Genomic DNA, 22,387 nt, shown 5'->3' with positions numbered 1-22,387 from the left:
TCTTGTTCTAATATTACATCGCAATATAATTCTCATTCCCTTATTTTGCAATTTTTGTAAGTATTGCATATTAGTGTCGTTCAAGCACAGTAAGACCGACGAACAATACTCAAATATAGGAGCAATTATCGCCTTATATACTACGCACCTCATATATGGTGTTAAATTCGTGCTAACACGTCGCAGTACCCCTAATTTAGATCCAATTTTTTTCCCAATATAATTTACATGTGCCGTAAAATTTAAATTTTTGTCTATTATAACACCCAAGTATTTAGTTTCATTAACTACTTCTAATACTGCATCATTAAATTTTACTTTTATATTACTTTCTAATACGTTTTTTCTTACACCCCTTACCAGCATAACTTTCGTTTTGTTTACATTTAATTGCAACTTATTAATTTTTAACCAGTCTTCGATTCTTTCCATTTGCTTATTAAGATTATCATTTATCTCTTGGCTTGAGTACCCTGTTGTATATATTAATGCATCATCTGCAAACAATCTAATTCCACAGCTGCCACAAACAATCCTAGGCAAGTCATTTATATAAAGCAAAAACAATAACGGTCCCAGTACCGATCCCTGCGGGACCCCCATTTCAACGGCAATAGGATCTGATAATATTCCATTGAATTTTACTCTTTGCAATCTGCTTTCTAAATAACTCTTAAACCAACTAAGTACTGCCCCTTCTATTCCATACCACTCCAATTTCTTTCCCTTCTTAAATCTAAAAATACAACCCCTATCATCTTTCTTTCACCTATGCTCTTCTTCCAGTCTGAGATAACCCATTGAAGGGCTGTCTCACACGAATGCCTCGCTCTAAACCCTGATTGGCACTCCTTCAATAGATTATTATTCTCCAAATATTCCACTAACTGATTATGAACTATTATTTCTAGTATTTTCTCGTAAATCGGTAATTTATTTATTGGTCTAAATTCTTCATTTTTTTTTGTTTTTTGTATCTTTGGTATAGGAACTACTATTGCTTCTTTCCATTTACTCGGAAAATTTCCTTCCTCTAATGATCTGTTAAATAAATAACATAATTTTGCACCTGCTACCATTACTATTTTTTTCATTATTTCCACAGTTATTTCTTCCTCTGTACCACTTTTGCTTTCCAAATTACAAACTATTCTATTTAATGTTTCTACATCAATTACTTTAAACAGTTTCAAATTTGTTTACTGTATACTTATTAACTTCTAAATCTACATCATGGTCATCTTCAGTCATCACCTGTAAACTATCTACAAAAAACCTATTAAATATATTTGCCATTTCATATATATTATTCTTTATTATATTACCACATTGGATTTCCTTGTAAATATTATTATTGTATATTTTGCCCTTCAACAATTCTTTGAGTAACCCCCACATTTGTTTCGGATTTTTCTTATTTCTATCCAGTTTAAATTCAAAATACTCTTTCTTAGCTTTTCTACATTTATCAACCACTTTGTTTCTCCATTTCCTATACAATTCCCATGCTTCTTCATTCTTACTCGTTCGTGCTAATTTATAGGTTTTATCCCTCCGTTTTACTATTTGCCGAATCTCATCTGAGAACCATTGCTTACCCTCTCTCTTCTTTTTCAAACTGATTTCCTTTCTTGGTGCAACCTCATCAAGACATTTTACAATCGCGTTTACAGTTAAGTTTGCCAAAACATTGACATTATTTTCATCTATAACATTTATACTACTATCAATCATACTTATAAACTTTTCCACATTTATTCTTTTATAGTCTCTGCATACAATCGTTCTGTTCTCTGTCTCTTTCACTCCTACGTTCCAGCATACCATGACTATCGAATGGTCCGTTATTTTTGGCTCATGTAATACAGTTACTTCTAATTCCTCATTAGCAAATACCAAATCAATTATTGTCTCAGATATGCTTACAATTCGCGTTGGCTCGTTGACTAATTGCTTCAGCCCTACTGAATTCATTATTCTTATTAATTTCTTTTGACAATAATTTTTGATCTTCATGTTTATGTTAAAATTACCCATTATTATAACGCTCCCATTCAACAAGTCATTATTGCACACTTCCTCTAGGAAATCTAAGAAACTAGCATCACTACCGCTCGGCGAATGATAGATTAACATTAACGATCCCTTATAATTTCTATCACTAATTTTTACCGTTATTGTCCACCAATTTGTTTCACATTTGTTTATTTCCATAATCTTAAATTTGATCGACTTATCTACATATAATAGTACTCCTCCCGTTCTACCAGATTCAGAATCCCCTCTCACGCATATGTATCCTTCAATCTCTAATTCATGATTTTCAATATCACTTGTTACATGTGTCTCTGTAAATCCCATTATAACTGGTCTAACTTCCTCTAACAGTACATTTTCTATTTCATCTTTATGCTTTAAAAATCCTTGCACGTTTAAACATATCATCCTGCCCTCTCCATTTTTTATCTGCTATAAACTACTAATTATTTTACTTTTTTGTCTTTCTAATTCTCTTTTATAGCATGTGTAAGACTCGGAATCAGAGTCTTAAGAGTCAAGAGGAATTTGGGGTTAATGGCAGTCCCACTCAGACACGTGCTGATGTAGTTAAGTAACTGTAATTAAACATACTCCTAAATAGGAATACAATAAAGGTACAATAATCCATACAACCTTTTACACACCTGAATCAACACAAATGTTGATTACCCGCTTTACCCGCAATATCTACTTTCTGTCTCAATACTCTCGAGCGAAATACCTAGCCCCGAGGTTACCCCCTCTCTCCTACCTGTTGACTGTGACCATCTTTGGTGAAAGCGTTCAACTTACATCCCCCCCTTTTCGGTCCTTAAGCCCGGGGCTGCAGGGCCGTACGGTACTAATTTACTCGCATGAAATAGATTAGACTCTTTTTTCTTGAATCCACTATTAATCACATATATCACATTTGATAACTTCTCTTTTATTCTGTACGGACCCGTCCTAACCTTATCTAATTTGTTCCTACTCAGTTCATTGCTATTCTGCACATAAACCAGATCTCCTACTTCATAATCAATATTCTTTACATTTTTATTATAGAGCTTCTTATTTTGTTCATGAATCTTCTTTGACTTTTCATAGGCTATCCGTCTGTTTTCTTCTAGATTTTTCTTATTGTTTATCTCCAGTTCTTCCGGTAATATTGAATTATCTCTTTTTGTTAATAAGTAATTAGGGGTGAATCCTGTTGAACTGTGTACTGTGTTGTTATATTCTTCAATACATTCTTCTGCTATGGCTGGCCATGGACGTTTCTTATCATTGTTTATCTTACACCTTATCCTATTAACCAATGTTTGGTTAGTTCTCTCGTTCATTCCATTCGAAAAGGCACAGTTTACTGCGGTGAAAAGTAATCGTATATCTTTGGTGTTTATATATTGTTTAAAATCTTTCGAATTAATACCCGCGTATTGGTCAATTAACAGGATCTTTATTTTTCCATTGTTTTCCACTTTTTTTACTAATTTCACGAAGTCCTTTGAAACTTGTGTCTTGGAAGTAACTATGAATGCATACCTTGTAAAGTGGTCGATGATCAAATATAAATATTTCTTCGTGCTTCTATTTTCTAAAAACTATGATGTTTCTCGATGTCCATTTAGAAATAATGTCGAAGCTCTTACAGAATAATTACTACAACATTTGAAATACGAAAAGTATTACATTAGAAGAAGATTAGATTAGAATAAGGATTCAACGTATTTTTAAAAGCTCTACACACACAACGAAGTGAATATACAAAACTAAAGAAAGATTGGAGGTTTTTAATTTATACAATTTTCACAACTCTTATTTCAATTATTTATTCTACCCATCGAAAGTTTTTTGAGAGCAGGCCGCCATGTTATTTTTCTGAGTCATTAACAAATTGGTACTCTGGAATTACGAGCAATTATTTTTCATTGTACGGGCTAGTATGAATTTCAAATCAAATCTCTATAAACGACTATTATATTTTGTGCACTAAGAATAACATATCGCACTTATTTTCTAGAATCAAATTGTAATCAGTTTTACTTATATGTATGTATATTCAATGTGAACTTGCACCTTGAATAAAATATCACAGTTACTTTTCATGGTAATATATTATTACTAAATTTAGATAATATACACTTTACGTATGTTCACTTTGAACTGGCACCTTGAATAACATATCAGTTACTTTTCGTGATAATTTATTATTAGATCGTTTAAATTTTTGAGTACCTTCTTTTGAACATGGCCTGACCTTTTCATTTTTATGATTTTTGTAGGATATATATATATATACACAGAGTGTCCCAAAAAGAATCGGAACACTGAAAAATCTCGAAAAGTATACGTTTTACATAAAAAAGTTTCAGACAAAAGTTATAAAAAATGTATTTATTGATCTTATCAGTTTGACCTTGGACGGCGTTACCAAGGTCAGAATAAGGTCACTTTGAATTTTTTAGATGGAATCCTATAATTTTTATTACATATTCTTGTAGCTTATCTGGAAAGTTTTCCAAAACACTAATAAAATTATTTTTTATGGAGTACTCTTTGATTTATAAAGGCTAACAATTTTTTGACATAAAATGTAAAATATCTTTGTAAAATATTCCATTTTCGGTAATCATATCTTTTTTGCACGGAATAATGAGACCAATGAATTGGTGTAAAAAAACACATAGTTGCTTATAAAAAAAAGTATGCTGCTGCATATTGAATATTACATATTCAATTATCTGTTTTCTTTAATAAATTGATTTTTTATTATACTGTGCAAAAAAGTAGGTATGATTATCGAAAATGGAATATTTTATAAAGATATATTTTATGTCAAAAAATTGTTAGCTTCTAACCTTTATAACTCAAAGAGCACTTTATGAAAAATAATTTTATTATAGTGTTTTGGAAAGCCCTCGAGATAAGCTACAAGAATATGTAATAAAAAATATAGGATTCCATCTAGGAAATTTAAGGTAACCTTATTCTGACCTTGGTAACACTGTCCAAGATCAAACTGATCAGATCAATGAATAGATTTTTTATAACTTTTGTCTAAAACTTTTTTCTGTAAAACGTATACTTTTCGAGATTTTTCAGTGTTCCGATCTTTTTGGGATACCCTGTATATATATATATATATATGTGTGTGTGTGTGTGCGTGCGCGTGTGTGTGTATATATATAAGAATAAAGGGGGTATCATTAGAATATCGCAAAAAATTTATAGATAAAGAAAATCTTGCAAATTTTAAAATCATCTTTATTTTTTGAATGATCTCAAGAATACAAAGTTTCACTGTGGATATCACGTTGCAGGACATCCTGCGTATATATACACATACATACATACATACATTCATATACAGGGTGTCCCCACGCTCTATCTGCCCATTCGCGGTGGTTCGCGAATTATGGGACACCCTGTATATATATATATATATATATATCTATATATATATATATATATCAGGAGACGCGGTAGTGTCTCCGGCCATGTTCAAACCCTAAAAGACCTTAAAAGACACTACAAGTCTCCTTATCCTGCACCATCAAAGTCCATTTTTTGGGAGTGTAGAACTACTAAAATATAAAAAATTTTGAATTGCACATAATATAACCTGAAAGGCGGCATCGCCACGAGTAATTTGAGCCAAGAAAAAATAAAATCGGTCAAGCCGTTCTGGAGATACAAGCGGTCAAAAAGTGACGTTTTTCATGAAAAATGAAGTAACGTCGTCTTCTTCTTCTTCTTCTTCTTCTTCTTCTTCTTCTTCTTCTTCCTCTCTGTCCGCGTATAAATCTCTTCTCACCTTTCACTCACACCTCCCTCAACTTCCACCCACCCCTTTCCCTCCCACACCCCCCTTACCCCCCCCCCACTCCACCCCTCTTTCGCCTTTTTCACCCTCTTTCGTCCTCTCTCACCCTCTTTCGTCCTCTCTCACCCTCTTTCACCCTCTTTTGCCCTCTCTTACCCTCTTTCGTCCTCTTTCACTCTCTTTCATTCTCTCTCATCCTCTTTCACCCTCTTTCATTCCCTCTCACCCCCTTCGTTCTCTTTCACCCTCTTTCGTCCTACCTCACCCTCTTTCGTCCTCTTTTGTCCTCTTTCACCCTCTTTCATTCCCTCTCACCCTCTTTCGTCCTCTTTCACCCTCTTTCGTCCTCTTTCACCCTCTTTCATTCTCTCTCACCCTCTTTCGTCCTCTCCTCACCCTCTTTCACCCTGTTTCGTCTTCTTTCACCCTCTTTCATTCCCTCTCACCCTCTTTCATCCTCTTTCACCCTCTTTCGTCCTCTTTCACTCTCTTTTGTCCTCTCTCACCCTCTTTCATTCTTTCTCATCCTCTTTCACCCTCTTTCGTCCTCTTTCACCTTCTTTCACTCTCTTTCGTCCTCTCCTCACCCTCTTTCATTCTCTCTCACCCTCTTTCACCCTGTTTCGTCTTCTTTCACTCTCTTTCATTCCCTCTCACCCTCTTTCGTCCTCTTTCACCCTCTTTCGTCCTCTCTCACCCTCTTTCATTCCCTCTCACCCTCTTTCGTCCTCTTTCACCCTCTTTCGTCCTCTTTCACTCTCTTTCGTCCTCTCTTACCCTCTTTCATTCTTTCTTACCCTCTTTCACCCTCTTTCGTCCTCTTTCACCTTCTTTCACTCTCTTTCGTTCTCTCTCACCCTCTTTCATTCTTTCTCACCCTCTTTCGCTCTCTCTCATCCTCTTTCGACCTCTTTCACACTCTCGTCCTCTCTCACCCTCTTTCGTCTTCTCTCACCCTCTCTCACCTCTTTCACCCTCGTACGTCTTTTCTCACCCTCTTTCGTTCTCTTTCACCCTCTTTCGCCTATCTCGTCTTCTCTTACCCTCATTCGTCCTCTCTCACCCTATCTTCAAAAAATCATAAAAATAAAAAGGTCAAGCCATGTTCAAAAAAAGGTCCTCAAAAATTTAAACCTAGTCTGTACAATGAAAAATAATTACTCGTAATTCCAGAGTTCCAATTTGTTAATATCGAATAATGTATTTGTTTCAAGTAATGGCAGTAGAGTCAAATACATACCTACGTATATGCAGTTTTTGCTGTTAATTGTACCCATGTACAATAGAATTGTATGAAAAATTATCGATTATAAACCCATGTACAATCGTAACAAAAGTAATGAAATAAAAAAAAATTGCGCCAAGTGAAAGTAGAAACTTGTACCAGTGGAAAATTAAAGTTGCAGACATATATAGAGTCGTATAATGAATCAATAAAAATTTAAATTTGCAAATGTAGAATTGTACCATAAAAAAACTTATCTTTTAAAAAAAAAGATAAACAAGATGCCAAGTCCATGCGCCATGTGAAAAAGTGTTAAACAAAAAAGTATTTTTAAGTAAAAAAATCTATCAATTGACAAAAATTTATGTTCTAAAATTAATATCTCTACAAAAAGTAATGTCCAATTATTGCGCGAATAAATAAACATTTTTATAAAAAATTAAAATTTAAAAACTTATGCAAATTTAAAATTAATATAAAATAAAAAGAAATAAAAAAATTTTAGTTAAAAAAACTGGGCGCGCTGCAATAAGTTTAAAAGTAACAATTTAATTTTAATATCATTAGAATATTATTTAGCAGCGCGCCCAGTTTTTTTAACTAAAATTTTTAAACTCTACTAGAAATTAATTGGAGAATATGGTTTTGTTAATATTTTATTTCCAACAAGGCTTAATTTGCGAAAAATCTTTAATTTTTAATCGTTTATGACTCGAAAATTATTGATGCCTCAATATTGTTGCTGAGGAAAAAATGCCTCTAATAAACTAGATCTACTTTTATATTTTCAACGTGACAGCTTATGTTAGACATACATTATATAAACCATGCAGATAAGTATATAAATAATAACTGTTAAATAAAAACGTAAATAGTACCTGTAATTTATCATAATACAATTGCTGTTGAAGTAAATTGACATTTCGAATATTACGGTTTAGAAGACGCAGGAGATGCAGATTTCAGCTCTGCCATTTTTATTGGTTGATCGTACTTTTCTTGGCAAATACCTGAAACAAACAATAGATTTTTTATTTTTTTCATCTTTTTGAATTCTTTATGAGTGTACACTGAGTAATCGGAAATAAATAGACTATTTGTTGCAAAGCTATACACACAAACGTCGGCATCGATCTGCTCACATCCAAAGTCTTGCATCACTTGTTCGCATCTTTTAGCGAAACGTTTAACTGGCATCAAAAGAAGATGATCAAATCACGAATATCACGTGTATTATCCTGTATATCTTTCCAAAGAAGAAAGCATGCTGCGAATATGATGTCGAACTGCCAAGACCGGTGTCTAAGGGAATGTTCGAAATGATGCGCCTGCGAAAAGGTAATATATCAAAATTCTCCAGTTCAGTGATAGCATAAAGCAAAAAAAATAATAATAATAAGAATATTAAGTCAGCTTTTTAAATTTTAAAAATACAATGTACACCTCCTTCATCTCGGCCAATAGAACCACACGCGATGTTATTGCGACAATTAAGGAAGAAAATTTGAAAACTAAGTAATTTGTATCTTATGGTTGGGATCTCAGAAATTTTTCTTGTTCCTTTCTTAACTTCCCCTGTAAAGAAATAGACGAGAAAAAAAGAAAAAAAGAAAAAAAATATTTGTAAACTAAATCTCTGTTCAAACGTACACCACATGCCGTTGATGGTAATTAAAGATATCACGTATTTAACCCTAAAACTTTCATCTAATTTGCTTTCTTTCTCTTCAAAAAGATGGTCTCAAACTTTTTCTAAAAATACTTTAATATGTAGATTCACATTAGCGAAATCTATCTCAATGTGTTCTATCTCTTTAGGTAATGCGCGGAATTTGAGTTTGATACGTCTATTTAAGCTTGTCGTGACAATATGTTGCTGATACGACGCCGAGTGTTCTCCAGCTAAGACGATTCTGCCCGGTGCCAAAATTGTAAAATTAGCTAACCTGTTTTTATTTAGCGAATACATCTCTTCTTTACCGAATTTTAACGTTTAACAGTAAATAGTTTTTAATTATAAAATTATAGTGATGCCATTAATAAAAATTTGAAACGTTTATTATCGCTTATATAAGACAGTGTTTATATTTTCCGTGTTTAACTTTCGCGTTTTATTCGTGATTGGTTTCATTTCGGGACAATGTATAATAACATTACCCAGTTGTCATGACTTTAAGTCTGAACTGTTATATCAAATTTTATCGATATTTTGGGAAGAAATTAAAATAAATGTGTATATGCCTATAATAATCCAAAAATAATTTATTATTATCAATGTGATAAATTAAAAATTTTTTATAGTTGTAGATACATTTGAAATATTGTCAAATAATATTGCGATGTTATAGTTTAAACTAAAATATATGTACGCGTACATAATATACTTATACGAAATTATAAAATATATAAAATGTACTAATTAAAGTTAACAGTTAGAGAAATTGCCATTTTAATTGTTTTATCTCATTTCTATTGACACAATGTATAAGAAATTCACATGTTACAATTTTGCAATATATTATAATGAATTATAAATAGAATTGTAATTAAAAAATATACGTTTTCGTCGAGATACGTGTATAATTAAAATATAATATAAAATCCCTTATTTTATATGTGTAAAATTGTATTTCTTTTAATAAATTATATGATCTTGACATAAAACATAAAAATATCGTTATCATTTGTTATTTTACAGTTCTCGTTGAAGTAAGTTTATATATAAGCATATTCATTTAAGCATTCGCGGAATAGAACAATTTATTGCTATCATATTTCCAAGTAATAATATTATACATATAATAATTCGTATGTTTAAAAAATCGACAAATACTTTATTTTTCTATTATAATTTTTGATGTCTCTTTATTGAAATTACGTTAAATAATGAAATTAAAAATGAAGAAAGAGTTTATGAAAATCAATTAATCTTTTCATATTGTACCAGTTTTATATTATTAAAGTCTTGTAGTATTAAAAAATATATTAAAAAGTATTAAAAAGTATTTCGACATTATAATTTAAACTTAGTGTATCGTGAATTTTGGCTCGAAAGTATTGAAATATGTTTTATTTCTATTTCTTAATTATTTTATAACATATTTTATAAATAGTTAAATTTATATTATATAAACTGAAGAAAATGAAAAAAGAAATATATATTGTTTTCATTCCGAAAATCTTTAGCTACTGTGCAAATTCAACTGAAATAATTGTAATTAATTTTTACATCAAAAATATAATCTTATAAACTTTCACCCTTATAAGCATTCATATTCATTTAAGCATTCGCAGAAAAAACCATTTTATTACTATCATATTTCTAAGTAATAATATTATATATACATATAATAATTCGCACGTTTAAAAAATCGACAAATACTTTATTATCTCTATTACGATTTTTGATTTCTCTTTATTCAGATTACGTTGAATAATGAAATAAAAGTGAAGAAAGAGTTTATGAAAATCAATTAATCTTTTTATATTGTACTAGTTTTGTAGTATTAAAAATATATTAAAAAATATATCCAAATATATTATTTTTGTTACTTTAGATACTTAAATGCATATAATTTATATTATTTAATTTTATATGTCCAAAAAAGTAGAACATGTGATCATAAATGACAGATATATTACATGCTTCATAATTCGTGTTTATAAATTATATAGCATTACTGAATAATGAAAACTAAAAATTTTGAAATATTTCCGATTGCCTCTTTAGCAAAGGAAAAATTAATCAATAAAAATTATATTTACCAGCCTTTTTTTTACATATAGACATATTTACATCAATGAGATATTTACCAGGTAGTATGTACACAAAAACTATATTAAGCTCGTCGGTAACTAGTATATGTATATGTACATTTAATAGACAATGCTGATAAAACAAATTTTATTTCATAATTTTCTTTTAAGCTTTTCAAAAAAATATAATTCAAAATTATTTGATTTATTTTTTAATTACAAATTGCATTAAATGATATAATGCAATATAAGTTATGAAAAATAACGTTTTTTATACTAATAATTTACAAATCGAAAGTTTTTAAACATTTATTACAGCACATGATCCCGAAACAACATTGATTATGTTTTTAAAGTTTAATAAAATAGAGTACGAAGAAAGTAATATCCTTTAATAATTTTGATATGAAAATATTCTATGATTTCTCACCTTTGATTTCATAATTCAATACGCTGCCATTGAAAGACCGCGATCTTTGAGTAATATATTAAATATACATATTTGTATGTATATATAAATTGAACAAAAATGTATATTGTTCGTCATACTTTTTGAAAATACCACACAGTTAAGTTAATTATCTTAATTTTTTTTTTACGTTTAGTTACTTGTTATTATTTTGACATTTATATAATGATCGCGATAATTTTAACAGAATCAATTCTCAAGTCTTACTCCATCACAATTGATGCTAGTACTTATAACAAGGTAATTTTCATTCCTTAGATGTGTCGAAATTTCTGTGATTTCGTTGTTTGTTATGTGAGATGGTAGCAGAATGTACGCATATTTAGGTCCAAAACCTGTAAGCTTTGCCGAGTACCCCATTATTTGTGCAATTTCAAAAATACGATTAAATGCCTCATCGGACAAACTATAGTACTGCAATAATATTCGACTTTCTTTAATGCTCCACTGCAAAACATAAAACATTTTGGAAAACTGTACATATTCTAACAGATAATTATATACTGGATTATGTCAACGCAGAAAAAGTAAAGAATATATATAAATATATGTATATATGTGTGTGTGTGTGCGTGCGTGCGTGCGTGCGTGCGTGCGTGTGTGTGTGTGTGTGGGTGTGTGTATTATGCAGGATGTGTGCCGAAAATCGTCCGCAATACACCTCTGGTGCTGATTCGGTACCCAAAAAGTAAGAAAAAAATTATAAAATAGATCCGAAAATAAGCCGTTTTCGAGTTAGCCTCAGTTTTATGTTAAAATAGTCTTAATTTATAGTCTGTTTGGCACCTATTTTCTTAATTTTTTAAAATTAAAATTTTTTATTTTATAAAGATAATGTAATTGTATTTACAAGTATATCAAAAAATTGAAAAAAAACTGAAACAATTAAACTTTAGAAAAATTAAAACAATTAAAATTAAAAAAAATTAAAAAATAAAGTTTTAAAATTAAACAAAATCAGAAATAGAAAATTATATAAATATAATAAATAAATATAAAAAATACAAAGATTAAAATTTTTTTTAAAATTAAGAAAGGGATGCCAAAGAGACTATAAATTACAATTTTTTATCATAAAAGTATAGTTATAACTTTGAAATGACTTATTTTCGAATCTATGTTTAACTTTTTTCTTCTTTTTGGATCCCAAATCACTTCTCGAAGTATTGCGCGCAATTTTCCGAACACTCTTATATATAATATAATTATAACAAAATTAGAAATCAAAACGAAAATAGTACCTGTAATTTTTCATAATAAAATTCTTGCTCAGCTAAATTGCCATTCCGAATATTAATACTTATTGTTAGTAAATTGAGCCAATAATACATGTTTAATGATAAATTATTTAATATATTGAACATGTAATCAAACGCAAAAGAAGATTGAGTTTTCAGCTGTGCCATTTGTCTTGCTTGATCGCACTTTTCCTGGCGAATACCTGAATCGATCAGTAGAATCTTTATTCTTGCCATCTCTTCGAAATCCTCAAAAACGTACTCTACGTAATTATCGGCAAGTAGATTATTTGTTGCAAAACCGAATACACAAACGTCGGTATCGATCTGCGTATATTGATAGTCTTGCATACGTTCCTCGCAATTTTTAACGTACACTCCAACATCCATCAAAAAGTCTATGTGATTAAATTCAATATTTTCATGATGATCACTCTGTAAACGACACCAATGAAGAAAACACGCAGCCAGACACACAGCGAATGATGTCGAACTGCCAAGACCAGCATCGAGCGGTATATTCGTGGTCACGTGCACGTGAAAAGATCTAATGTCAAGTTTCTCATAGACAGCAATACTATAAAGCAAGTAAAAAAACATTTGTAAACTAAATCTCTGCGTGAACGACTGCCACATGCCGTTGAAGGTAATGAAGGATTTCACGTATTTAATCCTAAAGTTTAGATTTAATTGGTTCTCTTGCTCTTCAGAAAAGAAGCTTCGAACTTCTTCTAAAGGTACTTGAATCTGTAGATTCACATCTGGGAATTCTATTTCAATTGGCCACCCTTCTGGTAATTCACGAAATGTGAGTTTGGTACGACGGTCTAAACTGGTCGAGACAAAGTGTTTTTGATACATTGCTGAATGCTCTCCGGCTAAGACGATTCGGCCCGGTGCGGAAATTTTGAAACTAACCATCCTTTTTATTCGTTTATAATAAAAATAACTTCTTAGTCACAGAACTGTGATGTAATGTTGAACAATAGAGAGTTTATAATTAAGAAGGTACAATAATTCTGCTAATAAGAATTTGAAACGTTCGTATCGCACATAAGACAGTGTTTATATTTTCCGTGTGTACACTTTCGCGTCTCATTCGTCACTGATATCGTCTCGAAACATATAATACCATTGCCCGGCAGTCACGACTTTAAATGTGAAATACAATGTCAAATTTTTTCGATATTATGGGACAGTGGTTATTTTAACCGGCGTCCCGTAAAATTATGAAAACGCGGAGTATCTATCTAGAATAAATTACTATAATTTTTTTTAATTTTATGAATATTGTTTTTTTAAATTAAATTTGTATGATTTTATTCCGCAAATTTTTCTTATAATAAGTCGAAATAAGTGTTCCGTAACTTCAAAAAGATTAAGAACCACTGTTTTAGGGAGAAATGATTAGAATAAATGTGTATGTCCATACATAATCCAAAAATAATATATTATTTTCAATATGATAAAATAAACGTTTTCTTATATTGTCGTAGATACATTTCAAATAATGTCAAATAATATTGATGTTATATTTAAAATATATATGTTACGTTCGTCGCATATTATACTTATAAAAAATTGGAAAATGATAAAATATATTAATTAAAATTAGCAATCAGAGAAGTCATTTGATTTGCATTTTCTAATTTGCATTGACACAATGTATAAGATGTTTACATGTTAAAATTTTGCAATATATTATATATTATAATTACAAACTATATTTTCTAGTCGAGATATGCGTATAATTGAGATATAACATAAAATGCAGTACCGTATATGTATGTATGTAAAATTATATTGTTTAGTAAATTATATAATTTTGACATAAAACATGAATATATCGTAATCATTGTTATTTATATAGATCTCATTTATGTTAGCCTAAATCGACATAATAATTATAACTTAATGTATTACGGACTTCGGCTCGAGAATATTGAAATATATTTTATTTCTACATCTTAATTATTTTATAAAGAAATAAATCTTATTTTAGTATATATAATACTGGAGATATAAAAAAGAAATATAAATATCATTTTTATTCTGACAATTTTTAGCTACTATGCAAATCCAATTGAAATAATTGTCGTAATAAATGTTTTGCATTATTAAAAAGTCATATAAACTATAAATATGCACATAAGCAATCATATTTATTTAAGTATTCGCGGAAGAGAAATATTTGCTGTCATCGTCCAAGTAATAATATTATACATATAATAATTCGAATGTTTAAAAAAATCGACAAATATTTTATTATCTTTAATTTTTTCAATCAATTTTTTCTTTATTTCAATTACGTTGAATAATGAAATAAAAATAAAAGACATATGTAAAAGTTGTTAAAGAGTTTATGAAAATCTCTTTATATTCCACTAGTTCTTCATTAGTATTAAAAAATTTCAAAAGATATAATTTTCCGTTACCTTAAATAATTAAATGTATATAACTTATTTAATATAATTTCTATATTGCCAAAGAAGTAGAACGTGTGATTATAAATGACAGATATATTACATGCTTCATAATTTGTATACTACATGCTTCATAATTCGCATTTATAAATTTTATAGCATTAGCATTATTGAATAATGATAACTTATATTTTGAAATATTTTTTACGGTTACTTCTTTAGCAAAAATAAAATTAATAAAATCAATCAAAATTAATATTGGACGCTAGTAGTGAAAATAAACTTGGCAGAATTGATTTCGACGTAACTAGCAATTTTATTTAATTCTTTCACGACGTTTCGACCATTTGGTTGTGGTCCTTGACGTTGACGTTGACGAAACATCATAGCGATGGGACGTGTTCCTCTTTTAACTTTTAACTATTAATTTTAAATAAGACCTGTGTAATGTTGCGTTAATCTCAGTTTAATTAATGAAATTTTTACTTGATAAGGACCACAACTAAATGGTCGAAACGTCATGAAAGAATTAAATAAAATTGCTAGTTACGTCAAAATCAAGTCTGCCAAAATTAATAAAAAATAATTATATCCACCAGATTCCTTTTTATGTAAGCATATCTACATCTTTAAATTATGCATCAGATGACATATGTACATGGAAAATATTAATCAGCAGCTAACAGATATATGTATATGTCCATTTAAAAAATAATGTTGATTACATAAATTTTATAATTTTGTAAGCTTCACAGAATAATATAATTTTAAATTGTTTGTTTCATTTTTCTTTCAAAAATTGCATTAGGTAACATAACAATAAATATAATATAAATAATATAACGCAATGTGAAAAAAAACCACTTATACATAGTAGGAAAATTTGCGCTTTCTTGTTAAAAACGATCCCTTCAAAACTTTTGTGTTAAATATTTAATATTCATGTGTTAATTAAAATATTGCGTTGTGTTATATAGAACTTAAATTTTTAATTATTAAAACAATCGAAAATTTGTATAAAAATAACTCAACGTGCATCTATTTTTAATTGTACACAATAAATATGTAGTTTTATTAGTGACAAGATTTATTTGTTAAAATTTACTGAAAAATGTTGATTTTATATTTTGCATTATAAATAGAGATAAAATATAAAATTAACATATTTTTAGTTAATTTTTACATTAAAACTATGTTAATTTTACACAAAATTTATTTTAACTCACTTGAAGTTTTGCATACATTTTGTGTTAAAATATTAGCATACTATATATCTGTTACTATTTCACATATTTATATTATTTTAAATTAACACAAAAGTTTCTGTGGTTTAGACATGTGATATCTGTCAAATTTAACACAAATTTTTCAATTGTGCATCAATTAATTTACAAATCAAAAAAACTAATATTTATAACAGCACATGATCTCGACTCAAGATCGCTTATATTTTCAAAGGTTAATATAAGATAGAATACGAAGAGACTTAATATCTTTTGATAATTTTGACGAGAAAAATGTTAAATGATTTAAGACCTTCGATTTCATAATTCAATATGACGTCATTAAAAAACCGCAATTTTTAAGTACTAGTATATATTCATACAATGGACAAAAATGTATAGTATTCGTCATTACTTTAAATACTACAGTAATTAAATTAATAATCTTGACAAATTTTATTGTTTAGTTATTCAAATATATAATAAACGCGACAATTTTAACTGAATTAATCAAAATGGTATTTATCAAGTGTTATACCATCACAATTGATGCTTGTAAATATAGGAGTTAAATTTTTATCCTTTAATCGTGTTATAATATCTACGATTTCTCCGTTTGGAAAGCTCGGTGGTAACACAATATATGAATATCTAGGTCCAAAACCTGTAAGCTTTGCAGAGTATTTAATGGAGCTTGCTTTTTCGAAAATATGATTGAATGCTTCAATGGACAAATCATGATTCTTCAATAATAATTGAGTTTGTCTAACGCAATACTGCAATACATAAAAAATGTTATCAAACTATACTTTCTCTAAGAGATAATTATGTACTGGAAAATCTTTTCAACAAAGAAGAACTAAAGAATATATATAGGATGTCTGACATAAAGTGTCTCACCGAAAATATACAAGTAGATTTCGTTATTTGGAATGAGAGAAGCCATCGTTTTTTATGTTCGCAATTTTTCTCACCTTAAATCTTTATAATTAATCCTTAAATTAAAATTTTATTAAAATAAACTCTACTTGAAAATAATTGAACAATATGGTTTTGTTAATATTTTATATCGACAAGGTTTAATGTGCGAAAAAACCTTTATTTACAATCTCTTCTAACACCAAAATTATTGATGCCTCAATATTGTTGCTGAGGGAAATTTGCCTTAAAGTAACAAGATCTACTTGTATATTTTCGGTAAGGCAGTTTATGTCAGACAGGCTGTATATATATATATATATATATATATATATATATATATATATTATATATACAAAAATAATAAATGTTAAATAAAAACAAAAATAGTACCTGTAATTTATCATAATACAATTGCTGTTGAGGTAAATCGGCACTTCGAATATTGCTGTTTAGGCGATGCAGAAATTTATACATTTTTTTTTGCAAATCTATTTAATCTATTTAATATAGTAACAAACGTGTCAGAAGATGCAGATTTGAGCTCTGCCATTTTTCTTGCTTGATCGCACTTTTCCTGACGAATACCCGAATCGATCAGTAGAATCTTCATTCCTTTCATCATATCGAATTTCTTAATGTAACTGTACTCTACATAATCGGAACAAAGTAGACGATTTGCTGCACGGCCGTATATACAAACGTCGGCATCAATCTGCGCACATCCATAGTCTTGCATCAATTGTTTGCATTCTTTAACGAAACGTCCAACTTGCTTCAACACGTAATCACTCAATTCTATATTGCATTATCATTCTGTACATGCTCCCAAAGATAAAAGCACGTTATGCTATCAAGTTATCATAATATATCAAGATTCTCTTCTTCAGCGATAGTGTAAAGCAAGAAAAAAAATATTCGTAAAATATTTGTAAATCTCTGTTCAAACGTACACCACATGCCGTTGATGGTAATCAAAGATATCACGTATTTAACCCTAAAACTTTCATCTAATTTGCTTTCTTTCTCTTCAAAAAGATAGCCTCAAACTTTTTCTAAAGGTACTTTAATATGTAGATTCACATTAGAGAAATCTATCTCAATGTGTTCTATCTCTTTAGGTAATGCGTGGAATTCGAGTTTGGTATGTCTATTTAAGCTTGTCGTGACAATATGTTGTTGATACGCCACCAGTGTTCTCCAGCTAAGACGATTCTGCCCGGTGCCGAAATTGTAAAATTAGCTACCCTTTTTTCCATCAATGAAGACATTTCTTTATAGAATTGCAACGTTGAGCAGTTAACTTTATAATTAAGATTTACAGTGATGAAGAGTGAAACGTTCGTTATCGCATATATAAGACAGTGTTTATATTTTCTGTGTATACATTTTCGCGTCTCACTCGTGACTGGTTTCATCTCGGGACGTATAATAACATTATTCGGTTGTCATGATTTTAAGTCTGAACTGTTATATCAAACATATTAATTATTTTCGATATTTTCGGAAAAAGTTAAAATAAATGTGTATGCTCATAAAATAATTCAAAAATGATATATTATTTTCAATGTGATAATTAAAAGTTTCTTATAGTCGTAGATACATTTGAAATATTGTCAAATAATATTGGTGTTATAGTTTAAATTGTAATATATGTACGCGTACATAATATACTTGGACGCAATTAGAAAATAATAAAATGTACTAATTAAAAATAACAGTCAGAGAAGTTGCCATTTTAATTGTTTTATCTAAAATTTCTATTGACACAATGAATAAGAAATTCACATGTTACAATTTTGCAATATATTATAATGAATTATAATTAAAATTATAATTAGAATTGTAATTAAAAAATTTGCTTTCTCGTCGAGAAACGTGTATAATTGAAATATAATATAAATTGCATTACTTTATATGTGTAAAATTATATTTCCTACTAAATTATATGATCTTGACATTAAACATAAAAATATCGTTATTATTTGTTATTTTACACATCTCATTTAAATAAGCTTATAAGCATTTATATTTATTTAATCATTCGCCGAAAAGAACATTTTGCTATCATATTTCCAAGTATTAATATTATACATATAATTATTCGTATGTTTAATAAGTCGACAAACATTTTATTATCTCTATTACAATTTTTGATTTCTCTTTATTCAAATTACGTTGAATAATAAAATTAAAAGTGAAGAAAGAGTTTATAAAAATCAATTATAAGTTATGAAAAAAAACGTCCTTTATACTATTTAATTTTTAAATCGAAAGTTTTTTAACATTTATTACAGCATGAGCTCGAAACAACATTGATTATGTTTGATAGTTTAATAAAATAGAGTTCGAACAAACTAATATTTTTCAATGAATTATTTTTGGAAGAAAATATTCAATGAATTCTCACCTTTGATTTCATAATTCAATACGCTGCCATTAAAAAACTGCGATCTTTGAGTAATATAATAAAAATATACATATTTGTATGTATACATAAATTGAACAAAAATTTATATTGTTCCTTATACTTTTTTTAAACTACCACAATTAAGTTAACTAACTTAATCTTTTTTACGTTTAGTTACTTGTTATTATTTTGACATTTATATAATAATCGTTATAATTTTAACAGAATCAATTCTCAAGTCTTACTCCATCACAATTGATGCTAGTACTTATAACAAGGTAATTTTCATTCCTTAGCTGTGTTGAAATTTCTCTGATTTCGTTGTTTGTTATGTAAGGTGGTAGCAGAATGTACGCATATTTAGGTCCAAAACCTGTCAGCTTTGCCGAGTATCCCATATTTTGTGCAATTTCTAAAATACGATTAAATGCCTCATTGGACAAACCACGGCTTCTCAATAATACTTGAATTTCTTTAATGCAACACTGCAAAACATGAAACATTTTGGGAAACTGTACATATTCGAACAGACAATTATATATTGGACAATCTTGTCAACACAGAAAAACTAATGAATATATATATACATATATATATTTATGTGTGTGTGTGTGTGTGTGTGTATTATGCAGGATTCGGAAAATCGTTCTCAATACACCTCTGAAGCTGATTCGGGACCCAAAAAGTAGAAAAAAGTTATAACATAGGTCCGGAAATAAGTTGTTTTCGAGTAAGCCGCTTTTATGTTAAAAAAGTCATAATTTATAGTCTGTTTAGCACCTATTTTCTTAATTGTTTTTAAATTTAGATTCTTTATTTTATAAAGATAATATAATTGTATTTACAAGTACATCAAAAAATAGAAAAAAATAAAACAATTAGAATAAAAAAAATTAAAACAATTAAAATTAAAAAGAAATTAAAAAATAAAATTTTAAAATTATAATAAACGAAATCAGAAAAATTGAAAATTACATAAATATAACAAATAAATATTTAAAAAATAAAAATTTGAAATATCTTAAAAATTAAGAAAGGGGTGCTAAACGGACTATAAATACGATTTTTTTATCATAAAAGTATAATTATAACTTGGAAATGACTTATTTCCGAACCTATGTTTAACTTTTTTCTTTTTTTTGGATTCCAAATCGCCTCCCGATGTATTGCGCGCAATTTTCCGAAGACCCTTATATATAATATAATTATAACAAAATTAGAAAAACGAAAAAAAGTACCTGCAAATTTTCATAATAAAATTCTTGCTCAGTTAAAATGGCATTCCAAATATTAATACTTAGTAAATTGAGCCAATTATACATTTTTATTGATAAATCATTTAATTCATTTAAAATGTTATCAAACGTGAAAAGACATTCAGATCTCAGCTGTCTCATTTTTGTTGCTTGATCACACTTTTCCTGGCGAATACCTGAATCGATTAGTAGAATCTTCAATCTTGCCATCTCTTCCCAATCCTCAACAGAGTACTCTACGTCATCGGTAAGTAGACTCTTTGTTGCAAAACCGAATACACAAACGTCGGTATCGATCTGCGTACATTGATAGTCTTGCATACGTTCCTCGCAATCTTTAACGTACACTCCAACATTCATCAAAAAGTCTATGCGATTAAATTCAATATTTTCATGATAATCACTCTGTACACGACACCAATGAAGAAAACACGCAGCCAGACACACAGTAAATGATGTCGAACTGCCAAGACCAGCATCGAGCGGTATATTCGTGGTCACGTGCACGTGAAAAGATGTGATGTCAAGATTCTCATAGACAGCAATACTATAAAGCAAATAAAAAAACATTTGTAAACTAAATCTCTGCGCAAACGTACGCCACATGCCGTTGAAGGTAATAAAGGATGTCACGTATATAATCCTTAAGTTTGGATTTAATTGGTTCTCTTCTAAAAGGAAACCTCGAACTTCTTCTAAAGGTACTGTAATCTGTAGATTGACATCTGGAAATTCTATTTCAACTGGCCACCCTCTAGGTAATTCACGGAACGTGAGTTTGGTACGACAGTCTAAACTGGTCAAGACAAAGTGTTTTTGATACATTGCTGAATGCTCTCCCGCTAAGACGATTCGGCCCGGTGCGGAAATTTTGAAACTAGCCATCCTTTTTATTTGTTTATAATAAAAATAACTTCTTAGTCACCGAACTGTGATGTAATGTTGAACAATAGAGAATTTATGATTAAGAAGGTACAAGAATTCCGCTAATAAAAATTTGAAACGTTCGTATCGCACATAAGACAGTGTTTATATTTCCCGTGTGTACACTTTCGTGTCTCATTCGTGACTGATTTCGTCTCGAAACATATAATACCATTACCTGGCAGTTACGATTTTAAATGTGAACTACAATGTCAAATTGTTTCGATATTGTGGGGCAGTGGTTCTTAACGGATGTTCCGTAAAATTATGAAAATGCGGAGTACTTACCTAAAATAAATTACTATAATTTTTTTTAATTTTATGAATATTATTTTTTTAAAATTAAATTTGTATGATTTTATTTCGCAAATTTTTCTTATAATTATAAGTCAAAAGTGTTCCGTAACTTCAAAAAGGTTAAGAACCACTGTTTTAGGAAGAAATGGGTATGGAATAAATGAGTATGCCTATACGTAATCCAAAAATAATATATTATTTTTAATATGATAAAATAAACGTTTTCTTATATTGTCGTGGATACATTTCAAATAATGTCAAATAATATTGATGCTATATTTGAAATATATATGTAAAGTATGTATATTTAACTAACTTATATAAGTTAGTTAAGTTAGTTATATAAGTTAGTTAGTTTATAAATTACTTACATTATATATGCATAATGCTTATAAAAAATTAG

At 29.1% G+C, this 22,387-nt stretch overlaps 2 protein-coding genes across 6 annotated transcripts; both read right to left on the bottom strand.

Annotated features, from left to right (window-relative positions):
- Nucleotides 1–7,782: 7,782 nt before the first annotated feature.
- LOC146724326 (uncharacterized) lies at nucleotides 7,783–13,727 on the bottom strand. 3 transcript variants are annotated; one of them, XR_014924115.1, is made up of 3 exons: nucleotides 12,537–13,727; nucleotides 8,189–8,398; nucleotides 7,783–8,080 (listed from the first exon to the last, which is right to left on the bottom strand). XR_014924115.1 is itself a non-coding variant. In XM_085480025.1 (2 exons), the coding sequence occupies exons 1-2, from the start codon at nucleotides 13,452–13,454 to the stop codon at nucleotides 11,485–11,487; spliced, it is 1,176 nt and encodes a 391-aa protein (XP_085336151.1). In that variant the 5' UTR covers nucleotides 13,455–13,717; the 3' UTR covers nucleotides 10,542–11,484. The 3 variants fall into 3 exon arrangements, 1 of the variants encoding a protein (XP_085336151.1); XR_014924114.1 differs by having other exon boundaries at nucleotides 8,213–8,398; XM_085480025.1 differs by lacking the exons at nucleotides 7,783–8,080; nucleotides 8,189–8,398 and adding an exon at nucleotides 10,542–11,742 and having other exon boundaries at nucleotides 12,537–13,717.
- A 5,620-nt stretch (nucleotides 13,728–19,347) lies between these two features.
- On the bottom strand, nucleotides 19,348–21,936 carry LOC114934034 (uncharacterized). Of its 3 annotated transcripts, none has more exons than XM_029306641.2 (2): nucleotides 20,940–21,936; nucleotides 19,348–19,992 (listed from the first exon to the last, which is right to left on the bottom strand). In XM_029306641.2, exons 1-2 carry the CDS (start codon nucleotides 21,646–21,648, stop codon nucleotides 19,982–19,984), a joined length of 720 nt encoding a protein of 239 aa, XP_029162474.1. In that variant the 5' UTR covers nucleotides 21,649–21,936; the 3' UTR covers nucleotides 19,348–19,981. The 3 variants fall into 3 exon arrangements, with proteins under 3 accessions (XP_029162474.1, XP_029162473.1, XP_029162471.1); XM_029306640.2 differs by having other exon boundaries at nucleotides 19,348–19,919; nucleotides 20,940–21,931; XM_029306638.2 differs by having other exon boundaries at nucleotides 20,746–21,929.
- Between the last annotated feature and the right edge of the window lie 451 nt (nucleotides 21,937–22,387).

This window comes from Nylanderia fulva, unplaced genomic scaffold, assembly GCF_048542155.1.
Source record: "Nylanderia fulva isolate GAGA-0341 unplaced genomic scaffold, ASM4854215v1 Scaffold138, whole genome shotgun sequence".
NCBI classification, from domain to species: Eukaryota; Metazoa; Arthropoda; class Insecta; order Hymenoptera; family Formicidae; genus Nylanderia; species Nylanderia fulva.
Note: the sequence above shows the minus strand (reverse complement) of the source record. Positions and strands in the feature narration are given on the sequence as shown.